The sequence below is a fragment of the Leguminivora glycinivorella genome, chromosome 2 (assembly GCF_023078275.1).
Source record: "Leguminivora glycinivorella isolate SPB_JAAS2020 chromosome 2, LegGlyc_1.1, whole genome shotgun sequence".
In the NCBI taxonomy this organism is placed as follows: domain Eukaryota; kingdom Metazoa; phylum Arthropoda; class Insecta; order Lepidoptera; family Tortricidae; genus Leguminivora; species Leguminivora glycinivorella.
The window spans coordinates 15,903,299-15,929,137 of NC_062972.1; the positions used below are offsets into that span (position 1 = coordinate 15,903,299).

At 35.2% G+C, this 25,839-nt stretch overlaps 2 protein-coding genes across 3 annotated transcripts in view; both read left to right on the forward strand.

Moving 5' to 3' along the window:
- The window catches only part of LOC125235425 (angiotensin-converting enzyme-like), a 180,968-nt gene that overhangs the window by 92,549 nt on the left and 62,580 nt on the right, over nt 1–25,839 (forward strand). Inside the window, exon 3 of one of the 2 annotated variants that reach the window (XM_048141987.1) lies at nt 10,808–10,839. The exons of the other annotated variant lie outside the window; for it this stretch is intronic. The gene's annotated coding sequence lies outside the window, so the exon portion shown is untranslated. The remainder of the gene's footprint in view (nt 1–10,807; nt 10,840–25,839) is intronic. 2 annotated transcript variants of the gene reach the window in all.
- LOC125238605 (uncharacterized protein K02A2.6-like) lies at nt 21,460–25,569 on the forward strand. The gene has a single exon (XM_048145961.1). It carries the CDS (start codon nt 21,460–21,462, stop codon nt 25,567–25,569), a length of 4,110 nt encoding a protein of 1,369 aa, XP_048001918.1.

Below are 25,839 nucleotides of genomic sequence, written 5' to 3' on the forward strand. Positions count from 1 at the left end.
CTACTGGAAGCAGTAATAAACGAATTTTTAGCGTTGTAGTTTCCACGCTATAATGAGAACATTTATATAAATTAATATCGGGAGTTTTGTGTTACACTCGGGTGCAAATGTATTTTACTTCTCGTGTGTTAAAAAACTCGCAAGTTCAGGATTTTATTCTCGAACCACTCGCTTCGCTCGTGGTTCAACTATGGAATCCTTTCACTTGCTCGTTTTTCAATTCCACACTCGGCGTTAAAATATAACTTTGCCCCCTTGTATAACAAATAACTATTAACTTCTAAGTTGTTTAAGTTCGCCGCCGACGCCCAAATTAAGATGGCTTAGGAATCTTAGGATAACTTAATTAAATCACCGGTCAAGTGATGTCGGCTTAAGATAACAACACTGCGTAATTTGTTTTATCCTCCTGTCGGCTGAGAATCTCCTACCTATGCTTATGAATGTGAGAGTGAATAATGGATATGTATGTGAGTACATTTTCACATTTATTCACAAAACGAAAGCTCTCATGCTGGGTGAACAGTAAACACATAGGAATCTAATCTGTGCAAGAATGTCTTATAAATTTATATTTATTTATTCATCTACTGAGCACATTTTAAGTACTATGGGATATTCCATTACAGAATGTTTGTTTAGTCAGTCACTTCAATATATCAGTAAAATATGTAGAAAGAAAGAAAGAAAAGGCATTTATTGCAACCAAAAAGAAAAAATAATAATAAATGACACTTACATACTAAACAGTACAGTTATATGGGGTTTGGTTTGTGGTTGCAAGAGGACACCACTCAGCATGTGCTCTGGCACCGATAGTGCCACAGCGCTGGTCTTCCGTGGAGCCCTGTACTATGTACCTACCTATATGTTTGAAAAAGCATTTTTTTTGCGATCTCATATTAAAATGTTGTTCATTATTACATCCATACTAATATTATAAATGGGAAAGTGGGTGTGTCTGTTTGTTTGACGGAAACGGAGCGACGAATTGACGTGATTTTTTAGGTGGAGATAGTTGAAGGGATGGAGTGTGACATAGGCTACTTTTTGTCTCTTACCAACGCGAGCGAAGCCGCGGGCAGAAGCTAGTATGTATATATTCGTCACGTAAATGACAGCAGATAATAAAACAAACAATAGCTATGTAGTTAATCGTTTACATAATCAAGGATGATTGTTATTTGAAAAATAACATTATTCATTCATTCACATAGCATTATAACATTACATATTTTCCAAGCCTTACAAATCATTAGGTAATTATTTTGTTCTATAAATAGAGCAACTGTAATAAATGTTACTATTGACAATAGAAACTGCAATATGTAGTTCTGCGCCTGTTAATTGAGCATTTAATTTAATTCACAGAACTTTATTTATATAGAAGAAACAAGTTCATCTATTTGTATAGGGGCCGAGCGTGTCAAATTTTGTACTGAAGTTGTTTCTTGCCTGTAATTTTAAATATGTCTCAGGCTCTTGATTGTTCACAATTTTTGTGTTGTTGCAATTGAATATCACGTAACGAGGCATTTTTTATGTTTTGATTGACTTCAACTTACAAAAATTGACGCCCGAAAGCTGCAAGCTGCGATTAAAGACGGACAACTCAGTGGATTTCACTGAGTTCATTTGACACGCTAAGTAGATACGTTTGCTTGATCTATGGTATATATGACATCTGTGATTTAATTACTAAACTAGAGTTGTAAAATAAAACTATGGAAACGGATTAAATCGCGTATAATGAATTTAAAATACATCCCGACGTTTCGAACTCTTTACAGCGTTCGTGGTCAACGGGTGACTGAGGAAAAATTAAAATGTGCAAAAGCTACCCACATACAAGAAATATTAACGAACCATGACCACAAATAATATAGATTTCTAAGGCAGGTTCACACACTATTAATAAAGCTAGTTATAAAATATTCAAAAAATTTACCATTATTATGTTAAAAAATAATTAACCAATTTAATCTACACAAAGTTGACAAAGAACAATTCTTCAAAGAACAGTTAATTATTTTTTTAATAAGTCACTTTATTAATAGTGTTGAACCACTTAGAAATCTATATTATTTGTGGTCATGTTCGTTAAAGAGTTCGCACATTTTAATTTTTCCTCACGTCTGTAAAGAGGGATGTCGGGATGTATTTTAAATTCATTATACGCGATTTAATCCGTTTCCATAGTTTTATTTCATGAGTAACTATCGCGGTAACCGAAGACAATATTAGAGTTGTAAAGTTAAATATGAAAAACGCTTCCGGAAGAAATTATCAATGTTCCACCAAGCGAGCAGTAACAGACTTTGCGTTTTGTGTACTTAGTTGTTATGGATTTATATTTATCATACAGTACCAGCTAATAATAGAGCAGTGCCACATTTATACTGAAGGTTTTGTATTATATTTGTGACTTTTACCTCACTTCACTTTATTTAGTCTAGTAGGTAGTAGTCACCAGTAAAATAAAATAGTATAATGTCAAATCCATACTAATATACACATAATTCTAATCGTAGTTAATTTTAGTATATACACACTAGAAACTGAATGGAAGTAAGGAATAAACGGAGTGACAAGGACAAGAGATCTGAGTAAACTGACCACCGATGGAATGCCGAAATATGAGAGAATGGCTCTTGATTAGTGAGAGCGAGACACCTCATAGCTGTCAATGTTACTCCTTGATCACAGTTTGTCTCGGTGTACTGCTGTAGCTATAGTTTAGAGTGTAAACTTTAGGCCGAACTAATTACATTTGGAGTGAACAAGCACGCACAACTCTAGTGCGAGTAACGACAAAACTTACTCGTGTACCTATAAAGTTTTTTGGTTTAGTTTATAGTTTTTTTAGACCTATTATATTCCTATATCATAATTATTAAACAACATAATAATTACCTATTGATAATTTTATACAAAATGCATGAATCTACCAGTAACATATCTAATATGCATTCTACAAACAACCCTTTATTGCCAAAAATGTTCCGGAAACGTCTCTAAAAAAAGTCATAATTATCACCTCAATGAACGTGAATAACGTGATTAACCCGCTTGAAATATTTTAATTATGTATTAGTCTCACGGGAGTTTTATTTAAAACAAAAAACACAAGATAATAATAATATGTGATATACATATTATTGGCTGGTATGTACTGTACCTACTCATAGTGAATCACTATTTATAATTCGTAAGATCTGTGCCTTGCGGCACTCTTTGAAGCATTTTTATTGGTTAGAGATAACGATTTACAGATGCGACGTTGTTCTTAGTAGTTAATCTGAGATTGATTGATTACGACTACACTTGTTGCGTTGGTAACCTATATAATGTACCTATTCGTACTCAGAAAAGCTATAGCTGTATTTAGATCGTTGAAACTCGCGTTCCTCTTAGATGTTTCGAAGATCCACAAGGTATTTATTTTGTGAAATTTTATTAATAGATACCTACAACCAACTTTTACTATGGGACCTAAAGCCTGACCAGTTATTTGACTATTGTGAAGCTCTGTTATTCTGATGTATGCGGCGACAGCTCAGTATATTATGAAGAAAATACATAGTTCTAATGAAAGTCCGCAACATGGCGCGTAGGTAATCATAGTATATTTCTAGTCAGGCTTTACCCCGAAACTCTCCAGGTACTCTTCCATAGAAAATGCAATGAAATGAAAACAGACAACTTTTGTTTTGATATTCCGCGAGTTTGTTGAAAGTTACAAGTTGAATGTTTCTTTCCAACTTGTTATAAGTATTAGACATTGACAACCACTTGTAAATTGTAACTTGTAGCTTCGAGAAATGGGCCCCAGGTAAAGAGATTTCCCATAGAAATTTTCGAAATTTTCTAATGATCATATCATAAAAATTCATGCATATTTAGCAAAGTTTATGATTATAATTATTACTTACTTATTAAGCCTTACAACACTCAAAATCTACAAAATATCAATAACCATTATTATAAGTGTTCGGGTTTTGCCACGTGACACTGAAACCACTGTTCAACTAAATGGAAACGGCTGCCAAAGATAGAATAATTTAGCTAAGTGTTTAAGAATTAATATCATGAAATCATAATTTCAGTAATTTATATACTATTTTGTAGGCGTTTTGGAATCGATACTGTGATTTAAAATTATGTAACCGGTCAAACAAGAAAAAGGCCTACATTTTTTACCACCTTTTTTCTAGCGATAGAAATAGCTTGACAGACTTTCCTATGTCACATATGTGGGATGCATACCACCCTTTGCCTTTGCCGGCTTTGTTTATGTTTCGGCTTCGAAAACATGATTCGAGAGCTCTGGAAACCGCCTTGGGCGTTACGACACTGTCAGCAGAGCCGCTTTCATGGGTTGTGAAGTTTCAGAATACAACATTCTAATTTAGCGCGTTTTATTTTATATTTATATTTTTTATATTTTATTTATTTGGGGCATCAACAGCAATACACATATTGAACACATATTTAACGTCACGGTAAAGAATACTACTAAAACAGTATTTAATTTTATCTAAGGTGGAATGGTGTTATTATAAATCGCGTTTTTCTGTAAGTGACAGTATAGTTATTTGTTATACAAGAGTGCAATGTTGTATTTGAATTGAAAAACGAGCAAATGAAAAGAGTCTACCGTTGAACCACAAGCGAAGCGAGTGGTTCGAGAATAGAATCCTGAACTGGACGAGTTTTTCAACACACGAGAAGTAAAATACATTTGCACCCGTGTGTAACACAAAACTTTTCCCTTCACTATAGCGAGGAAAGCACTACGCAAAAAAACGCGTTTATCACTGCTAGTAGTTCCACAGGGTGTATATCATCTTCATCACTAGATTCATCCACTTTTATCAACAAAACACAAAATTTGACTATATTCATGGTCAAATTATTTTATCCACTAGTGGATAAATGCATTTTTACCCGCTGGTATTAAAGGATAAAACACGTGTTTCCCAGCTAGTGAGGGGAGAATATATTTACAATACATACTCGATTTAGCGTCACGGAACATGTATTGTACCTATTTTCGCTACCGTATCCTCTTAAGTATACAGCAAAAAGGAATGTAGGTAGGTACAAGCTCCAAAGAGGGCTCGGTTGCTGTTTATTTATATAAAAAATACTTATCACCCGTAACCACTATTTGGCACTATCTCTACAGTGATTGTGATTCGCCCCGCAACCTAATCGGATTTTACGTAAGTTTACAGCAGTGATGCCAGCTTAGCATTAATTAGATGACACTACATAAAGAGAATGACACTAACAATAAAGCTACCTAATACTCATATTGTAAAAAACCTAATCTGAGAAAAGAGATAAATAAAGGAAGCTACCTAATGTAAATACTATTAAAATAGAAAACCATCTCTGCATTACGTTGCCATCCACAAATCTAGTATTAAACGAGCAGATGTACCTAAACGAACAAAACATGTCTTCTAACAATGAGGTAGACATTTTCGCTACATACGGGGAAACCCAGTAATCTTCTAATATTGGAACCATTTTTAGTGCTAATATTGAAACCATTTTTACTTAATAAATAGGCACTCTAAGATAGAGGCTGGTAACAAAATGGCTTCAGCGCTAACGAGTATCGCAAGCAATTAATCGAGAACAATAAAATCTATCGGGCCTTTGTAAGTCTGATACGTTACATAATAGCCGTACGTGACTTTGTGGTTCTTTATTAAGAAAAACATCTTTAATCAAAACTTCTAATCTGTAATAGCTATGATGTTAAACGTTATGACGTACAATTAATTATAATTATGATAGTAAGTTTGCTCTAACCCTAGTTTTAATTGGTTAAAGGGCCTCCCGTTTAACTAGTTAAAACTTGCTCAACGTGACTATAGTTTCTTGTTTACCGCGATGAAATTTGAACAGGAATAACGTTAAGCCACTTACACAGCAACCCATATATTGTGAAATCTGTTATTAGGGTCTATAGATAGAGCCGGAGCTACACTTAAGGACTATCTACACACAGGCGACGCACGCCACGACAGCGCCGCGCCGCCCGAGTTTAATTTAAAAAACGTGTCCTCAGTACATTTTATATAGGAAAGCCGTAAGACGCGATCCAAGCGACGCGTCGCCACACCCGTCGCCTGAGTATGGGTTGCCGCTTATAGTGCTCTTCCAAATGTTGCCGCTGTTAATGGGCTTCAAATATCTTCACAACCTATCTATATATCTCGAGAATATCCGATATTATAGGTACTTAATAGCTAAGCGTAGCTGTAAATATTGGGTTACCCTAATCTGGCATAATATCACAATGCAGAAAAACTTTTAGTTGAGAATAATACTTTGGCATAAACATAATATGTATGTGGTGGAAAGATAAGTCAGGTCCTGGAGGGAAACTACCTTAAATCCTTATGCTGCCTCATTTTACTTAAAAAAGACATTCCATTATTTCTAAGAAACAAAAGTGCATTCAAAGATTTTGATTTTCTATCTATTGAAATTTCCGTTTGTTTATTGTGATAATGAAGTAGTAGATATGTAGGTATTATTTTACTAAGTGTTAGTAACGATTTTTTCGAGTCTAGAAAAGGGGTCATCCGACCAAAAACTGTGTGAAACTACAATGTGGGTTTTCAGTGAGTTGCGGATCCCTCAAAACGTCGCAAACGATGATACTATAAAATGTAAATCCATAATCAAAATAACGTTGGAATAGAATTTAAGAAGAATGGGATCATACATAATCATTTGAAAATCACAATATTTAACGTGAGAAATATAGACTTATACTACGTACAATATACTTAATCTGAAATATTTTACTTTGTGAATATGTATTTGAGATACAAGAATTTTATCTCTTTTGCTAAATTATTTTATCGTATCAGATATTGCTTTTAATTAAAGTAAGCTGCTTTAAGTAAGCTTTGCAGTAAGTAAGTAAGCTAGAGATTTATAATGTCAGTCCTAGGTTCTGTGATCGCGTTTCGTAATATTTAGTCTTTTAGAGCTTAGGTATAATGTGTATGAAATATCAAATAGCCATTTTTTTCGGTGAAAAACAAAGCCTAGTTTCCCTTTTGTTGTTTGCATTAATAAAATCGATAAAATTGTTTTAAAAGATGCCATGCTATCAAATTTGCACACAATGTAGGTATCCGTATCTGGTGATGAAGAAAAATGATGAGGTTACGCAAAGCCAACGCTTTCAATACTGGTACGTAATCTTTGGAAGTCAGCCAGAAATGCGGGTTCAGTGAGCTTCGGCCATATTTTACGATACGATACCGTAACTAAGAGTTATGTCAAACAATAACATTGTTTACGTTTTGTATCGTGTTATCTAATCTCCATCTGAGTTTTGTTTATTCGCTAAGTGCAGGTAATTCATATTAAACGTATTTTACATACTTACATATATATACATACACATCCCGCCTGTTTCCCATAGGGGTTCGCGGCAAGCTGTCCACAATGTGCTAGCAGCGCCCTCTGCGCAGAGTTCTCATAATATAGTAAACCCACTTACTTCCACCGAAACTACTGGGTATTTTCAGTAGGTAATTAGAACAGCAACGGGTTGGGTTGGCAACGCGCATGTGACACTCCTTGAGTTGCAGGCGTCCATAGGTTACGGTGACCGCTTTCCATCAGGCGGACCGTATGCTTGTTCCACCGACGTAGTATTAAAAAAAATAGAATTTTTGTACTCGTATAGGGGCATTTTCAGAATTTGGGACCCCCCAATTAGCGTAAGTTTAAGTTGTTAACAAAAATTAACTCACTGTCAGTTTAATAGCGATAAGCATGAAATTTCTATAAAAATATTGTTTTTATTTGTGTTAATTACATAAACTTCAAGCGTTAAAAAAAGTAGATTTTTAGACAGATTTTATGCTTAATTGTCGTCACAAAATTGACAGCGAGCGATTTTTGTTAACAACTTACGCTAATTGGGGGTCCCAAATTCTCAAAATGACCACAAATATAAGTTGGTGACTGAACGTAATAAATAAAACGCGATGGTCAGATATGGAGTAAATTAAAATATATTATATAAGCTTTGTAAATTGTATCGTGTGACATATTGAATTTAAGTATTCATCAAACAATGAGCCAACGGGAAATATTAGATATAAATACTTACAGGTATCTTTTACAAATAAACCACCAAAGTTATTACAAAACTTTCCAACAGTCAATAGGTAATTTCAGCGTCCAGGGTTCATAAAATTTCAAACTTTATCAACCCCTTTCCTAGAAGTCGACTGTAGGATGTGGATAAGTGGCGGTGTGCACTGCAATATGACAATTGCGTTTTCTTTCAAACCCTTAATTGGACGGTGTTATGGAATAGCGAACTAAGCGCCAAAATCCGAAAAAAAAGTTATGAATGCAGTTCGGATATAAATGTGATAATCTATAGTATTGATTATTTCTTTGTTGAAAAATCATGCTTACAGCCTTATTTTAAGGGGTAGAATCAAGCGACACGTTAAAATTTGTATGGCCCTGTGTACTAAGTCGTTACGTAAAAACGAATTGAACGCCAAATTTACTTTTACAAATTATAATAAGCGTATATTCTAAATCGCAAAATCGAGTTAAACGCCATAAAGATGTTATTAATTCGTTTTGGTTTAAAGTTTTGATGATTTATAAACGCAATATCGATTTAACCGCCCTGTTGGTGTCGTTTAATTCGTTGTTACATATTTGAAATTGCAGGATATTTCGCTTGATGAGAACTAAGTATCAAGAGATTTTGTTATATCATAATATCTTGTGTGTGTAATCCTGGCTAGTACTAATGAATTATTATTAGTTACAATGCCAATTTTGCCATATATGCTGATTTTTTTGACATTTATTAAAAAAAGTTGATTGCAGAACAAAACTAAATTGTTAGACGGATTAGTCCTAATCATTGTGGAGGAAAACATTGTTGTTAATTTATTTACAATAGCACTATTTACTCAAATATATGCAATTTTATTTTATTCCAGTATTCACTTTACCTCTAACAATTTGCATTAAAGAATCAAGCGACAAAATATCTCTCATAGTACGCTACGGCGAAATAAATTAACCTCATCGCAGTATTAGTTCAATAAAGAATCAAGCGGAAAAACGTTAATAACTTCGAAACTTGAATAGGTATGGTGTTATTTTTTTTATCAATTTAAATTATGAACACTTTTATAGGTTCAGTGTCAAAATTAACTTTTTTGCTTTATAAATGAACTTACAACAACAGATTCAAATTTCAAATCTTTCTAGCTCATTTTCTCGATTTCAACTAACTGTCGCTTGATCGCTTATTCCATAACACTGTCCAATTATTAAGAGTGGCATTGAAATTTGAGCAATTTTAGGTTCTCTGTCTACCCCTTGTGGGAATACATTTAGAAGCATTTGTTTTGTCTTTGAATTTGGAACTTTTTGTGACTTGATAAAATTTTTAAATAGGTACCTACATTTTGGACTTCGTTAGGTAAAACCTCTACTTACAATCTATATAGAAAAATATAGCTAAATAACTAGAATTAGAAAACATGAATGAACGCAGAAGTTAACGTGAAACTCAATATTAAACAAGAAAACCATTGCAAATACCCACCTAAACATTTTGATGTAGCCCCTGAATTTGTTAACTGATGTTCAGTCAAATTCCAACGTTTAGCAATCGCTTTTCAAGGGTCTATCATATTACTTGTCACTGAACACAATTACGAATAACAGGACAGGAACTCTCGTGAAGGATAATTGCCGTTTAATTAATGCCTCAAACAGCGTAGCCTTGAAGGGTTATTTACAAGCTCTCAGTCAAGCGTATGTTGCACGAACGTCGCGTTTACATTAAGTAGATCCATTATAGTATCGTTATATACAATATTTAAAAAAAATGCGCGTTTGCCTAGACATAAGACCTAGCTACATTTTTCGCCTCTGAAAATCTCACAGTTTATAGCAAACTTTGTGGAGACTAGATGAACTAACTTTTTAAATGCCAATTTTGATTGATAAACATTGACTCACAACTATTTTTATTTAGGTAGAGGTAGATATAGTTTGATCATGTTTCATATTTGTGTTTCACTCGGTGGCAAAACTTCCACCTTCCGAGCCAATTTTGTAATCTGGTTCAATCAATTAAAAGTACCTTCGTACGAATTGACCTCCGGTTCCCTTTTATCATCCGAAATATCTTTCTTAATGGGTAATTAATAAGGCAGGATTTAATCAACGTAATGACTTTGTAACGAAGTTGAGACCCATCCTGATGGCCTGTGATTTCAAGTTGGAAGCCTAGCGGATTCTGCGAAACTTGATACATTATATAAATTATAGAATATACGGTCGAATAAATTTATTTTATTTATTTAAAAGTCTAAGAAAGAAACCTAGAAACCATAATGTACTGTGTCGGCTAGATGGCGCTAATATTAATATTAAATTTGTAATTTTAAAACGTAATATAAATTATAAACTGAAATAATTATGTAGATATCACATCGGATATACTCGATCCTCATTGGAACAATGGCAATAAAACAAAATAATATAAAAATATTACGTGCCAGATTGATATGTGGTTAGACATGTACTTAACCTAAATTTATTATGACTATCATGGTCTCCAAAAAATATAGGTATTACTTAATTATTTATTCAGACGTCTAGTCTAAATTCCCTTCATTCTACTTTACGTCGCAATAGCTTATTTAGGTAGATATTGTCACAAACCTGCACAGTGCATGTTGATTTCCTTTTTTCCTTATTTCTGTTTGTTTGTTCGCAGATACATACGTGCACACAGAGCTGATTGTTCAAGTAAGTATACAAATAAAATCTTGATTTATTCCCTATTGTATTTCACTCCCCTAGTGTCGGGTTGGGTTTGTTTGATGAGCAAAAATGAACTTGGTCAACAAAATAGAAACCTGAAATCATTCCTTTTCTACATTAAATAAAGAGATCAAACAAAATAAATACTTTTTGAGAAAGTTATTTACCAACGGGTAAATTCATTTGCATTCTTATAATTTTTGGGCATCTTTTTAAAAATTATGGAGCAAGTTGCGTTTCTTGGTTTCCATTTCTTTGATGAAAACGCAAATAATATTCAGGAAGAAGAAGAAGAAGACGTGGTAAAATTATTAGTCAGAGATATATGTGACGTAATAATATTATATTATGTAAATATCTGAACCTTACAGTGTTATGGTTGCCAGAAGTTGTATGAATTTTCGCACGTAGGTAGGTATATTAACTATACTAACCTGGCCCCGTAGCCGAATGGCATTTCTCCGACGCCAAACGAAAGCGATACGCCGCTGGCTCTGTCGCGCCAATACGCAAGCGCGATAGAGATAGATATCTACTAGCGCTTCGTTTCGTGAGCGTTTCGTGAGCGATTGTGCCATTCGGCTAGCCACCCAGAGGTGTAAGGAGCTTATATTAAGCTTTTAAGTTTCTACCTTGTATAATAATAGCGATAGGAAATTTGAAGGTTTATACCCAGACTTTACTCGTCTTTTATTATGTGATAAAACTGTACTTTTTCAGTTTGGGCTGACCAAACGGCATATCGGTAAAAACCTAGGTTTTACCGTAGGTACTTCGGACTTTTACAGTGACATATTATTTAGGACCTATGACTGTATATTATTTAGTACTTATATTATAATATGATACAGTTACGTTAATACTACATTTAATCAAGATCTAAACAAGAATAGGTACTTACACCCTCAACGCAGATTGAAAGAACTAATATGGTTTCTCGACGCGTCACGAGCAGAATTTCATATAACCACGAAGGAAAGGGGACGGTAATGAGACACCCATTTGTCTTCTTTAAGGCTTCACCAAAATATTCCTGAAGTAACGACGTCTTTTCTCATAGCTGACGCGATTTAAAAGCTACCATAAAAATATCAATCTGTTTAGAGATTTGTTTTGTGGATCAACTTGATTGTCTGCAGTCGGTTTGTTCTGGATGACTTGTATATACCCACCTAATAGAAATAAGGAAACTAGGTAGAAACCTGCACCTACTGACACTTTATACTTAAGGCTACAAATTTTAAATAACATGGCACCACTTTCAAATGGTGCCTGGAAATTTCTTTTTGATAAGTACTTCCAAATCGATTTTCAAAAAATTGACATCATTCATACCATGCTGTGCTAGTTCCTGCATAGTACCATTGCTTCTAGTTTTTCTCAAAATGTTGCTAATTTTCAATCCTTACAGTAACGACCTGACAAACAAACCCATTAATTATTAGAATGTCTCTCTACCAAACATCTGTATCCTGTAGGTACCTATCCATACTTATACTTACTAATATTATAAATGGGAAAGTGTCTGTTTGTTTATCCGTCCTTCACGGGAAAACGAAGCGGCTAATTGTCGTGATTTTTCAAGTACAGATAGTTAAAGCGACGGAGAGTGACATAGGCTGCTTTTTGTCTCTTCTACCGCGAGCGAAGCCGCGGCAAAAGCTAGAAGTTTATAACTTGAAAACCGTGTTAACCCTTTACCGCATGTGACGTACACAATATTTTGTTCAAATTTGAACTATAACAGTTGTCAGTAGAGTAGAATTTATAACGGCCAAATATGGAGCAATATGCGGTAAAGGGATACAAGCGTAAGGTACAGCGGGGCAAATCTCGACTGGGGGCAATTATAACTGATCCATTTTCTCCATTATTACACTACGATGTTGAGTTCTACATGTATCCACTGAACACGCCTACCACATATAACCGGTGGACACTATGTAATAATGCAAACATTGTGAAACATGGAAAAAATGGAGTCGAGATTTGCCCCGCTGTACCTTACCCAAACTTAATGTTCTACAATTTAAAATTTAAAAACTTTCATATAAATACGAGTACATTCAAATTACTTACATAGCGAATAAATGTGCGGGTTTATCTTTACAATGACACGTACCGCTTTGATGAATTTACGACTACTACAACACTCGGTGGCTTCCAATTGTTAGTGATTCCCACAAATTCCCGCCAAGCTTGTGCAAGTAACTTTCGACGTCGATAGCAAATATCGCTATAAGGAAACCTCATCTCTATTATTTATAACCAGAAGGAAACATAAAACTGAATGTTTACATTCTACCGATATGAGCATAAAGGGGCGTCCTAAAAAAACTATCATAAAACGCATTACCCTCATTCTGGGATCGCTGTAATGGGATAATCGGCTGGTGTTGAAAAGGATCCGATGTCACCTTTTAAATACTATTTTCTAAGTTTGCTGCAATCGATGAAAGTTGCGTTATAAATTGCTTTAGTCTCTTCGGGCCTGTGGCCTTATTTTTAGGAGAAAAGTTTTATGTAGCTATATCGGCTTACTAAATCAGGTTTCAAAGAAATTTATTGTTTTTTCTTAAAAAATTAAAGATTAAAACCAATGTTCTTTATTTAGTCTATTGAGCCTGTATTCCACTAGTTACACTACGGACATGCCTTTCCGTTGCCTTTTCCACAAACCGTAGGTTATCCATACCAAAAACTGATTGGATAACAGAGTAGGCTCCTTAAACTGAATTTAGTCCCTTTTCTGATATAAAGGACTCTATACAAGCGAAACTTACAAAACATAAGACCATACTGCCAGTGCCACCGCAGGATATGCGTCGCCCTCGGGGCCTAAAGGCTTCGTCAGACGGACCCGGATAGCACGCCAGTTGTTAGAAAAAAGTGGCAGCTCCGAAGAACTGACAGGCGGTTGACCTCTAGCGAGCTGATAGTCAGTGGGACTCTTAACAGTCTTAACTCTCTTTTAAATGGTACCTACTCGTAGCTTGTAATACGCATAGTTTATGGTAGAAATAAATACTAAAATTACAAATTTTAGTAAGAAATGAAACAAGTAAAAGCTAAATCATTAGTGTTTATACTTGTTATAAAGTTTCGTTAACGTACAAGCGGAAACGGGGAAACTTAAAATAAATTCTAACGTGAGCTGCACTTTATTTGAAACTCTTCGTATGTTCAACCTTTTTTGGCTTAAAGAAACTATACGCGAAAGAAAATCGAATAAAATGGATTTAACGCAATGCAGCAAACATTGTGATAAGGAAATAAATAAGTAATACTTAAGTAAATATGAATTTAATTTAGACATGTGGATGCTGATAATTTTTGCGATACTGATGCTAGATATTGTCAGATGGGAATCTGTCAATTCTATTAACAAATTGAGTCATGGATTGGACGTCATCATTAAATTCATAGTAGTAATATGGCGGTGAACGTCATCTCTGTCACTGCTAACTTGTTGGTAATTTGAAGGACTTTAGTGCCCTTTAAAATAAAAATATCGAAATAAAGGTAATTGTTCGACACATTAATAATAACACGTTCGCGGACGCGTATTCTATAGCATACGTTTTTGTACTCCTTCTGGTGACGCGTATGCTATAGAATACGTTATTTGGTTTGAATTTCTGCATCTGTTTGCTTAGTAATCTGCTTGTTCACAGTATAATATTATTCACCAACATTTCCTCTACCATTCACTAGAATCATAGTATGCATACTGCAACATTACATAGTTTTATCGCAATTAAAAAATATGCTGTGGCGTCACAAATCGAGTTCACCTTTTTGTGACGCGTATGCTATAGAATACCTCTTTGTATGGAAATTTGCTCAGTAGCCCCTCGAGTGTCACCGGGAGTTGGCCCGTGAAATGTGGCAAAATTTCGAGCGCAAACGCAATTTTACGGATTGTTTAAAAAATCATAAGTAATTATTTTTACAGTTTCTATATATTTTTGTGTTGCGGTTTTGTTAACAAACATGTCCACTGTCGTTTTATAATAATACACCGTGATTTTGGTTGCGATAAATTAAGAAAACCGAGGCATGTTTATACCTATTATTTGAGTAATTTCCTTCGTACTTAGTCATTGCTTTGCTCATATAATTGTGAATAAACCCTATTTCTGATTGATACTGACTGTTTACGTTAAATCATGTCTTTTTGAGTGAATTTTGTTGGTGTTTAACTACTTGAACTTGGTTTAGATGCTTGTAAAAAAGTATATAAAGCTGGGCGAATCATCGCGTAGTGAGAGGTAGTGGATGAGTTCTACCCAGAAATCATCGCACCAAACGAAGGCCTTTAGCACCTATACAACAGCAGGTTTGAACAAACATTATTTTAGTTTCAATGACGAAACGGGTGACTACAGTTCTGACGAAAGTTAGGTACTCCAAAAGAGTCTGTAGGAGATACACATTTAGACAATTCTTCTTGTACCAAAAAACTCTGTATTCGTGAACAAGCTTTATACTTTTATTTGTGGGCATCATCCCCGACGAAATGTTTTATTTGATATGATTCTACAGAATGAATCTATGGATCGTATGCTATAGCATACGGTGTCATATAAGATCATATTTTGACTCAGTATTGTGTCACGGTATGCTATAGCATCGTATGCTATAGCATACGGTGTCACATAAGATCACATTTTACCTCTGTATTTTGTCAGGTATGCTATAGCATCCGAATGCTATAGCATACATAATAACCCTAATATAAGCTGTCTAAGGACAGGTATGCTATAGCAGTCGAAAAATTCCCATACAAAATATTAGTGTCCCAGAGGGGTGACTGAGCGTCCGCGAACGTGATAATATGTGTAAAAATCGTAGCTCTGCGGATATTTCAAAAACCTGGGAGGAAAAAATGTAAAGCGCTTGTATGAATATGAATTTCATTTCATTAAGAAGAATTGAACTCTACTGCTGCATCTTAAAGCTCGCCACACATGCGCGTCTTGAATGCGCAGCGTTTGTGGAGCGCAATGATAGCGGTGCGGCGGACGGAGCATATTACAAGCGTTTTCAAAGCGGAACGGCGGCGCACGATCCGCGCGCGTTCTGCACATATGGTAACTTCTAAGCCTATATTTTGCAACTGAAAACTTCTAATAAGTATTGAATGACACATAAGAAATCAAAACAGCATTTTGGAATAAAACAATTAGCTAAATGGTTAACATTTAATCCCTATTCTGACGAGTCCACTCACAATGCGCGCTGTGTGATGTGTGACCGCGCGAGCGTATTCAGAGCGGATCGGCGGCGCATAATGCTACGCTATCAAAACGCCCTAAGTGTGGCCGAACCTTTAAGGTATACTCTTAGTACAGGAGTAGATCCACAACGCAAGCTTCGTCAAGGCTCCCGAACTTCGCCAAAGCAACTAACCGAGTAACAAAAAAAACGTCTTTCTTGTTAGTTAGTTCTTACAAGCTCTGCGTGCTTCCACCTAAAGTTGAAATCAAAACATACGTCGTAACGAGGACACCTACGGGCTGTTGAATGTCTCAGTCTCTTTGTATAAAAGTGTCTTATAAAATATTCCTTTGTGTTTTTCTTATGACACATTTTTGTTTGTAGCACAAAAAACGTTATACTTATTTTTTATTTATTTTTTTGATTTATTTGATGTCTGCATTAATGCATAGTCAAGTGACTTTAGTTTGAGACAGGCATAATATTTTTCATTATTCGAATTTCGTAAAAATTTTTAATTAAGTACCTACTATTTAAAAACAAACACATAAAGTTTAGTTAGATAAAGCGTCGTAAGTCGTAAGCCCATGGAACTTATTTAAAAACTGTTAGTCTAATTTCATCGCTAATATGGTAATACTGGTTTTTAAATGGATGAAAATATTTTCTTTGTTAAAATCCTTCCATCTGCAAGTCGCTGATCTGCTAAAACGCCATTGATGTCTGCTTCTGTTCGGAATTTACGACATATCTGTCAGCTATTGAGGAAATTGGAACGCAGACGTCTAACAGTCTAGTATGCACTGGATTAACTGTGTTATTGACCCATTTGGCAACCTCTCAAATACGTAATCATCGTTGAAAAAATGTTTTTCTTTTCTTTTTTAATTTTATACAGAATGCTTCACAGAAGCTCACGGGATTTGAATCTCACAGACGGTGTTAATGATATTTTTTTTTTTTGCTTTTAACGAAATCCAGTAATGGAGGATAATTCAAGACAGCGTTTATCATTTAAATGGATATTGGCATTTCTTTCTTTCACAGCGGTAAAATGATGAACGAGAAAAATATTCGATTTAAATATTTTGCGGAATTTCAGTTATTTTTGCATTGTGCCTAGAATGCAATCATTTCAATGGACGTTGAATATAATGGTTGTTTTGCCTTTCTTTTGATTATTTTTCGCTTAAGCTTTGTAATAGTTGACCGGTTTGAATAAATCTCTGAGTGTGAAAACTATTATTATGATTGACTTGATTATGGTAGTAATCTGTAGAGAGAGGATCTCAGGTAGGTAGCGATTTTTAATATGGATATGACTAGTACATTTTTTTTAATACATGGCATGTGGTTTAATAAGGTAATTAATAACCGCAATAATAAGGTCATACAATCTATTATTATTATTATACATCGCACACAGCAAACTTCGCTGAATAATTAGACTAAATTTATGTTATTTTTGCAACAAACTACAGAAAAATTAAGAAAAATATTTTATTCTGAATAAAGGAGTTTGTGTACAGGGAGCGAAATATTTTCATTTTTCTATTCTTTGAGTCGTAATAGAAGTGTGCAATGCCTAGTCGAAATATTAAAGAAGAGGAACTTAAATAAATAAACTATTTAAAAAATTAACTTACATTTTTTTTTTGTAATTAGTAATTTCTCTAGTTTAGTGGCTGAGATACGCGTCATACTCGTGAACGGGTGCCGTCTGTGAAGACCGGTCTGTTTAAGCTTACTGGGGCTGTTATAACTTAATAGTAACTTTAATTCTAATTTTTATTAAATTATTAGTGAGCGTCAGGCTGTTATAAATTTGACAATAGTAACTTTAATTCTAATGGGATTGAATAAATATATCTATAAGTAGCATTTTTTTGTTTTATTAAATTAGGACACTCTTCAACGGCTCTTTTTCGGTTGTCGTTTGTATCCAAAGAGCACATTTCGAATTTTTTAGTGAATATTTTAAATATTATATGATTTTGACTCATGGAGACCATATACATCTCTAAGGAGAATTAGATTAAGTAGATATACATTTTATCTTTAGTTGTCACATTTAGAGTCATTTGCACCTCTAAAGTAATTTTAGACTTTTTTTTTGTATTTGTACTTTTTATATTTAGTGTAGTTCTTGGTTGTAATTCGACATTTAGAGACCTTCTACATCTCTAATTAATTATATAGAGTTAACTTTAGTTAGAACTTAGAATTAGTATATAATAGTATCAATTGTAATTTCAACTCAATTTTAAATATTTTCTAAATATGTACATGTGACGTGTAAAAGTGCCCCTGTGGCCTATTTGCTGAATAAATTATTTTGATATTTTTGATTTTTTTATTTTTATTTATTATCATCATAATCTTTGCCCATTCAGAAAAGCGTAGGATGAAGGGTTTTATTTTTATGTTCCGATACATTTTTTTTGTGTGTAGAAAAAATAATAAATTATGCGAGTCACATCCATATTAATATTGAGATCGCTACCTGAAATCCGCTCTCTAGTAATCTGTGTCTTCTTCTTCATTATTTTTTGACATTGTCACTACTTGCTAGTCTGTGTCAGTTCCGAGTTCCGACACAAATGATTTTTTTTTTGAAACGCTGAAGGTGAAGTCAAATCAAATACATCTACATTTCACTTCACTTTCGTTCAATAAATGTTTCATTGTTGAAAGGGTCTCCGTCGAGTTCGAGTTGTCTGTCAAAATCTACTTAAACTTGCTGTTGTATGAAAACTACATATTATTATGTAAGAAAACTACACTTACAAAAGTATTGTATAGTGGTTTATCAGAATTGTTCAGAACTATGTACCTATTTAAAATGAAGACACTTGAGACCAACGGCCGAGCGGGCAATTATTGTTGTTCTTAAACGACTTAGTAAGCTGTTGTTCAGATTGCAATCTTGGCTTCAGACGGTCAATAGCTTTTGTAATATCTTTTTATCTTGTCTATTATGCGTTTAGAAATGAGGTGTAAGCAAACATTTGATAATATTCCTTACTATATGAAAGCGAGTGGTTATATGAGCTGCTTGAAAAGTTTATAAAAATATAAAATACTAGCTTTAAATTGCTAGCGTTAAATTCGATAATATTAGAATGGAAGTATGGATTTAAGTTAAGGTGTATATACTTATACCTTCAATTGAAATGTTTTATATCTTTTAAATTGATTGGGTATGCTACCTTTAAAAAAAATAAGATAAAAGCAATTTCGCCCTAGCTCCGATTACGCTGGGTAAATACACTAACACGACATAATTGCAAGCATGTTCGCTAATACCTCTTTATGTTTTTATCTTAACTATTGCTGGAATATCTTTCAGCAGGGCTAAGATGGACTGCTGTCTATCATTTGACATCATCATCGCCATCATTTCAGCCATTAATCGACAACTGCTGAGCATAGGCCCCCTTCGTGTACGCCATTTATCCCGGTCCTGGGCTAATCTCATACAGAAGTGCCCCGCAGTTTTCCGCATGTCGTCCACCCAACGAGCCAATGGATGCCAGGCGTTTCTTACATCCGATAGCGGCCACCATTCGGTCAACATTTTGATCCACATGCCATCACTCTGCCTGGCAACATGCCCCGCCCAATTCCATTTGAGTTTGGAAATGACATCACCCACGTCTGTCAATTTGACCCACCCATTTGACACCATGTCTGTCACGTTTTAAATCCTGACCAGGAATATATGACTATTGTCAGGAGGGCGCTGTTATTCTGATGTATACATGGGGTGACAGTTCAGTTTAGTATAAAGAAAATAGTTGTAATGAAATTCCGCAACATGGCATATAAATATTTCTGGTCAGTCTTTACCTAGTATGTAAGTGCGAAACTAACAGATGATTATGACAAGTCACAAATACATGACCACGATACAGCCACAGGATAGTCTGTTATTTATTAATTTATAAAAATGTATTTGGTCTCTGAGTTGTTCTATAATTTAAACAAGTTGAAAATAAAGGGCAGCCGGACTTACAGAAATGTACTATGAAACTATTGGGGTCCTATTTTTGCTATTTTAGCTTAGCAACCCTTTTTAACGACTACATGATAATTGCAGGTGACTGTACAAGCATTAGATAAAAATATAATACTTATGGGTAATTGGGTACATTTCTGTAACATGCCGTTACCTTTCATGTCTAATATTTTCAATATTTTGTTTGTTACATTTACCTCGTAAGACCGCGTTTCAGGTAATTTATCTGATTAATTGAGCCATAAACCAAACGGAACCAATTCTTTACCCGAAGCCTGTTTTTTATTCATACCAAAACGAGCCTTTAATTTCGGTATTAACTCACACAAGTGTAATATTACCAGCCGTTTCTGGTGTTTCTTTTATGTTTTCAGTAAATTGGGTTGACAATATCAACAACGACCAAGTTTTAATTGGAGATCATACCTAAAGCGAGCGTGCTTGTTCATTAAACGGTGAGATAATTATACGCGTAAAATTTAATTTTCAGATGCTCATTTTAGTTAAACATAAATTAATTGTCTTGTTTGTATATTTGAATGTGGCTATGACACCAGTTGATTAGTTTTATCAAACGCCGAGAATAATTCTCAATATTACGTTGTAATTGAGTGACTGATTTAATTAATACTATTTGCCTGACAACATGCGGGTTTTTCATGCTTCAATCTGTCTATACATGTATTTCATGTTCTGGGTATTAATGAGATTATAAATGCTCGTTTAATTTTATACTGCTCTTTAAATAAAATATTATTTACAATTTTCCATGTCTTTCACTTTTGTAAATTCTAAAAATATAGGGAAAACGGTAAACTACAGTGACCAAAACATTTGAAAACAAACCAGACTATTGTTTTTGCCTTAAAGTTGGTACTATCCACTAAGGCGCGTCCCAAATCTCTTCCTAATATCTTATAGCACAATCGTGCATCATTTTAGCAGTGTATGAGGTATTTTCACTTACTAATATTTATAGATAGAACTACTAATCTACTAAAAACTTGCACAGTTCTTATTCTTGCACTATTAGCGATTAACAGGGCCCGTAACTTTCATGCCTTTGACATCAATTTGACGTCACGGTTATCGAGTTATTAACAAAATAAAACAAAACAAATTGTTTCCTTTTCGTTTCACGTATCAGATTAGATTTGCTTTTGAAGTCATTGGACATGATTAAATTGATTAATTAATAATGATTAATTATTACTGTCATAAACTAACTATCAAACCTTCTCATACTTATTGCCTAGTTACTGTTGTTGACATTGTTGACATATTTTGCTTGTCACTCAATTGAAAATATATTGTTATGATTGAATAACGTACATGTTTCTATTTTATTATGTAACAAATTGGCGACGATGGCGGACGAAACAGAACGCCTTATTCGTCTACGGGCGTCTATACGCGGACAATTAACTAAGCTACAAACACAATTACAACAGATTCAACCTACGTCCGATTTCGAAGTAAGTCAGAGACTGTCAAGTTTAGAAAATTATGAGAAGAAATTCGATACAATTCAAAGTGAAATAGAAGCTCAATCAGAAAATTTAGAATCGGAGATAGAACAGCGACATACAACTGAAGAAAATATTTTACAACTGAAATTAAAACTGCACGGCTTACGCCCTACACCTATCACCGAGGCACCTTCAACGTACGTTTCCATTTCACAACCCACAAGGAGCTTAGAAGGTACGAGTACAGATCTACGACCACAACAAACACCCAGGCTCAATTTTACGCCTTTTCAAGAAAAAGAATCGTTCAAGAACTTTATTAAAAGACTGTCTGTATACCTGCTGCTGAACAATATAACTGACCCGAAAACTAAAGTATACATGTTACTATCAACACTACCTCCAGATCTACATGAAAGAGTCCACGATCTATCCTCTCCAGATGATCCAATTAACAAAACATTCGAAGAACTCTCAGACTTGTTAGACCAGTACATAGACCCGAAACCAAGCATCTGGGCGTCTCAACATACATTCATTACGCGCATGCAACAAGCTGATGAATTAGTTCCCATCTACGCGTCAGAACTAAAAAGGCTGTCGCTCAACTGTGAATTTAAATGCACGCACTGCAAAAAACCTACAATTGATTCATTTCTATCACTACAGTTGATACGTGGACTGAAGGATGGTGACATTAGAACCAAAATCTTACAAGAAGACGAAACCATGACATTTTCGAAATTGGTACATACTGCGACATCAATGGAGACTGGAAAAAACGAAAATTCAACTATGTCTACATCCATTCAGAAATTAACTACTGAGAATATTAACAAAATTTCGCAAGCGCAAAAAGAAACAGTACACCCACCGAGATACAATACAAAAAGGACACAAATTACCATCAGAGACCTTAAGGGTAAATGCTACCGTTGCGGAGGTAACGATCACAAAGCAAACGAATGCGGCGCTATAAAAAGTACATGCATCAAGTGTCAAAAGGAAGGGCACTTAGCCCGTGTTTGCATGCAACGAACTGAACGCAATCAAACGAATCTCCTGAATCACTCAACAAGTAGCGTCAGCACCGACGGCATGGCAGACATTCACCTCATCAAAAGCGAACTGTCGGACAAATTCATCATCACCGTTGACATTGAAGGCAAGAAGGTTAACATGGAATATGATACTGGAGCAGCACTTTCTGCAATGTCACTGAAGGACTACAAAAACCTAAAAATAAGTAACAAGATTTTACATACTTCTATGACATTCACAACCTATACTAAAGAACCTTTCGAACCCGTCGGCGTAGCATACGTTAAATGCAATTACAAAAAGCAAACATTTTATGGAAAATTATACATATTTGACATGGACGTCGAACCTGTTTTGGGTAGAAGCTGGATGAAAGAATTCAAAGTAGATTTGGCTGATATGAATAGCGTAGAAACCTGCATGAAGACAACAAAACTTGAAAAGTTATTGGAAGAATACGATTCTACCGTCTTCAATTCAAACTTGGGCGAGATTCCAAACGTTCGTGGCCACCTAACGCTGAAAGATGACGCGCGACCAATTTTCATCAAACCACGCAGAATTCCATACGCATTACGAGCCAAAGTAGATGATGAAATCGAAAGACTAGAAAAACAAGGAATCATTACAAAAATAGATCACTCCGATTGGGGTACACCAGTCGTACCTATAGTGAAACCCAATGGAAGCATACGACTTTGTGCAGACTACAAAGTCACTTTAAACAAAGCAATAAAAGATGAACAATACCCGATTCCTATAATTGAAGATATCTTTGCCGAAATGAATGGAGGACAAATATTCTGTACCTTGGACATCACACAAGCATACTTAAACATGGTCATGGATGAAGAGAGTGCTCTACTACAGACTCTAAGTACACACAAAGGCACCTTTAAGGTAAACCGACTCATGTTTGGCGTAAAGGTAGCTCCTAGCCTTTGGCAGAAGTTTATGGACCAGCTGTTGATGGGCATCGAAGGCGTCAAGTGCTTTTTCGATGACATAATAATTCAAGGTTCGTCCGAAGAACAACTACTTACTAGACTTAAACTAGTTCTACAGAAACTGAAAGACAGTAACCTACGAGTCAATAAAGAAAAATGTAACTTCTTCAAACGTAGCATCAATTACTTAGGTCATACCATAGATAAAGACGGTCTACACAAAAACCAGGACAAGGTCAAGGCCATTGCCAATGCACAACGACCAACTAACATAAACGAATTGAGAACATTCTTAGGGATGGCAAACTACTACAATAAATTTATCCCTAATCTCTCATCCATCACTAATCCCTTGAACGAATTATTGAAGAAAGGTACGAAATATATTTGGACTACGAAATACGAAGAAAGTTTCAAATCTATCAAGAAAGAAATACTAAGCGAACGTATATTAATGCACTTTGATCAAAATAAAACTCTGATTCTGGCTACAGATGCCTCACCCACGGGTCTTGGTGCGGTTTTGAGTCATAGATTACCAGATGGCTCAGAACGTCCCATAGCATTTGCCTCCCGAACCTTGACATCCAGTGAAAAGAAATACAGTCAGATTGATAAAGAAGCGACGGCTATTTTCTGGGGATTAAAAAAGTTCTTTCACTACTGTTATGGCAGAAAATTCACCCTTATTACAGACCACAAACCGCTTACATCTATCTTTCACCCGCACCAGACATTACCGACCCTAAGCACTATGAGACTGTTTCATTATGCACATTTCCTTTCCGGATTTGACTACAACATTGAATATAGAAACACTACCAAAAATGCAAATGCAGACTACCTGTCACGCTTTCCAGTTGAAAAAACGAAAGATAACAAAATTGACCAACACTACGTATTCCAGATGAAGCAAATAAATTCAATAAATATCTCACCGGAAATAATTGCTAAAGAAACAAAAGAAGACCCCGAATTACGAAACTTATTACAAACACTTCAGTCAGGCGCATCGCTCAGAGAATCAGGATATAATGATAACGAACTGACATTACAAAATGATTGTATTCTAAAAGGTACACGAGTGATGATTCCACAGAGATTACGTCAACAGATATTAGAGGAACTACATACTGGACATATTGGAATGCTAAAAATGAAACTCCTTGCACGAAGTTTTGTATATTGGAAAAACATTGATAAAGATATCGAACAAAAAGTCAAATCGTGTCGAACGTGCCGTTTAGAACAAAACGCACCTTCTAAAGCACCGATTCACCACTGGGAAGAGCCTGAAGGCCCATGGCAAAGAATACACATAGATTTCGCCGGTCCCATATGTGGTTATCAACTGTTCATCGTGGTAGACGCATTTTCAAAATGGATTGAGGTTATTCCCACAAAAACAACCACGAGTTCTTACTGTATTAAGGAACTAGACCAAATATTTGATACTTTTGGGGTACCCTACACTTTGGTCTCCGACAATGGCAGGCAATTTATATCGCAAGAATTTCAAAACTTCATGAGAGATAATGGTATTGTACATAAAACTATTGCCCCGTATCATCCAGCAACGAACGGCCAAGCGGAACTCTACGTCCAAATTATCAAAAGAGCACTGCATAAATTGGAGGGGGAGAGTGGAGCGATTACAGACAAAATTCGGAGAGTTAAAAGTACCCTTCGTAGTACGCCGGCCAGTTCGGGATATTCACCCTATTTACTAATGTTTGGCAGAGAAGTAAGAACACGGCTGACGGCGAAGATTCGTGCGCCTCCAAAGTGCCATGCTCAATCTGCATCGAATACAAATCGGCAGTTCGCCTTAAACAGTCGAGTCCAAGCACGGAACTACTCCGGATCTGGACAGAAGTGGAAGTTCGGTACAGTGAAACGCCGACTTGGTAACCTACACTATGAGATTGCGATTGACGATGGACGTGTCTGGATACGTCACTTGGACCAACTGCTCCCGGCCTCCGGGATTCCCGGAAATCACGGGGGAGGCGTGTCATAAACTAACTATCAAACCTTCTCATACTTATTGCCTAGTTACTGTTGTTGACATTGTTGACATATTTTGCTTGTCACTCAATTGAAAATATATTGTTATGATTGAATAACGTACATGTTTCTATTTTATTATGTAACAATTACAATAAAACTATTTGAATAAAACTATTTGAATCATCCTATATGCAGCGTGACGTCAAATTGATGTCATAGGCATGAAAGTTACGGGCCCTGGCGATTAGGAAGACGAATAGGGAGCGTTTTCGTGCATGAT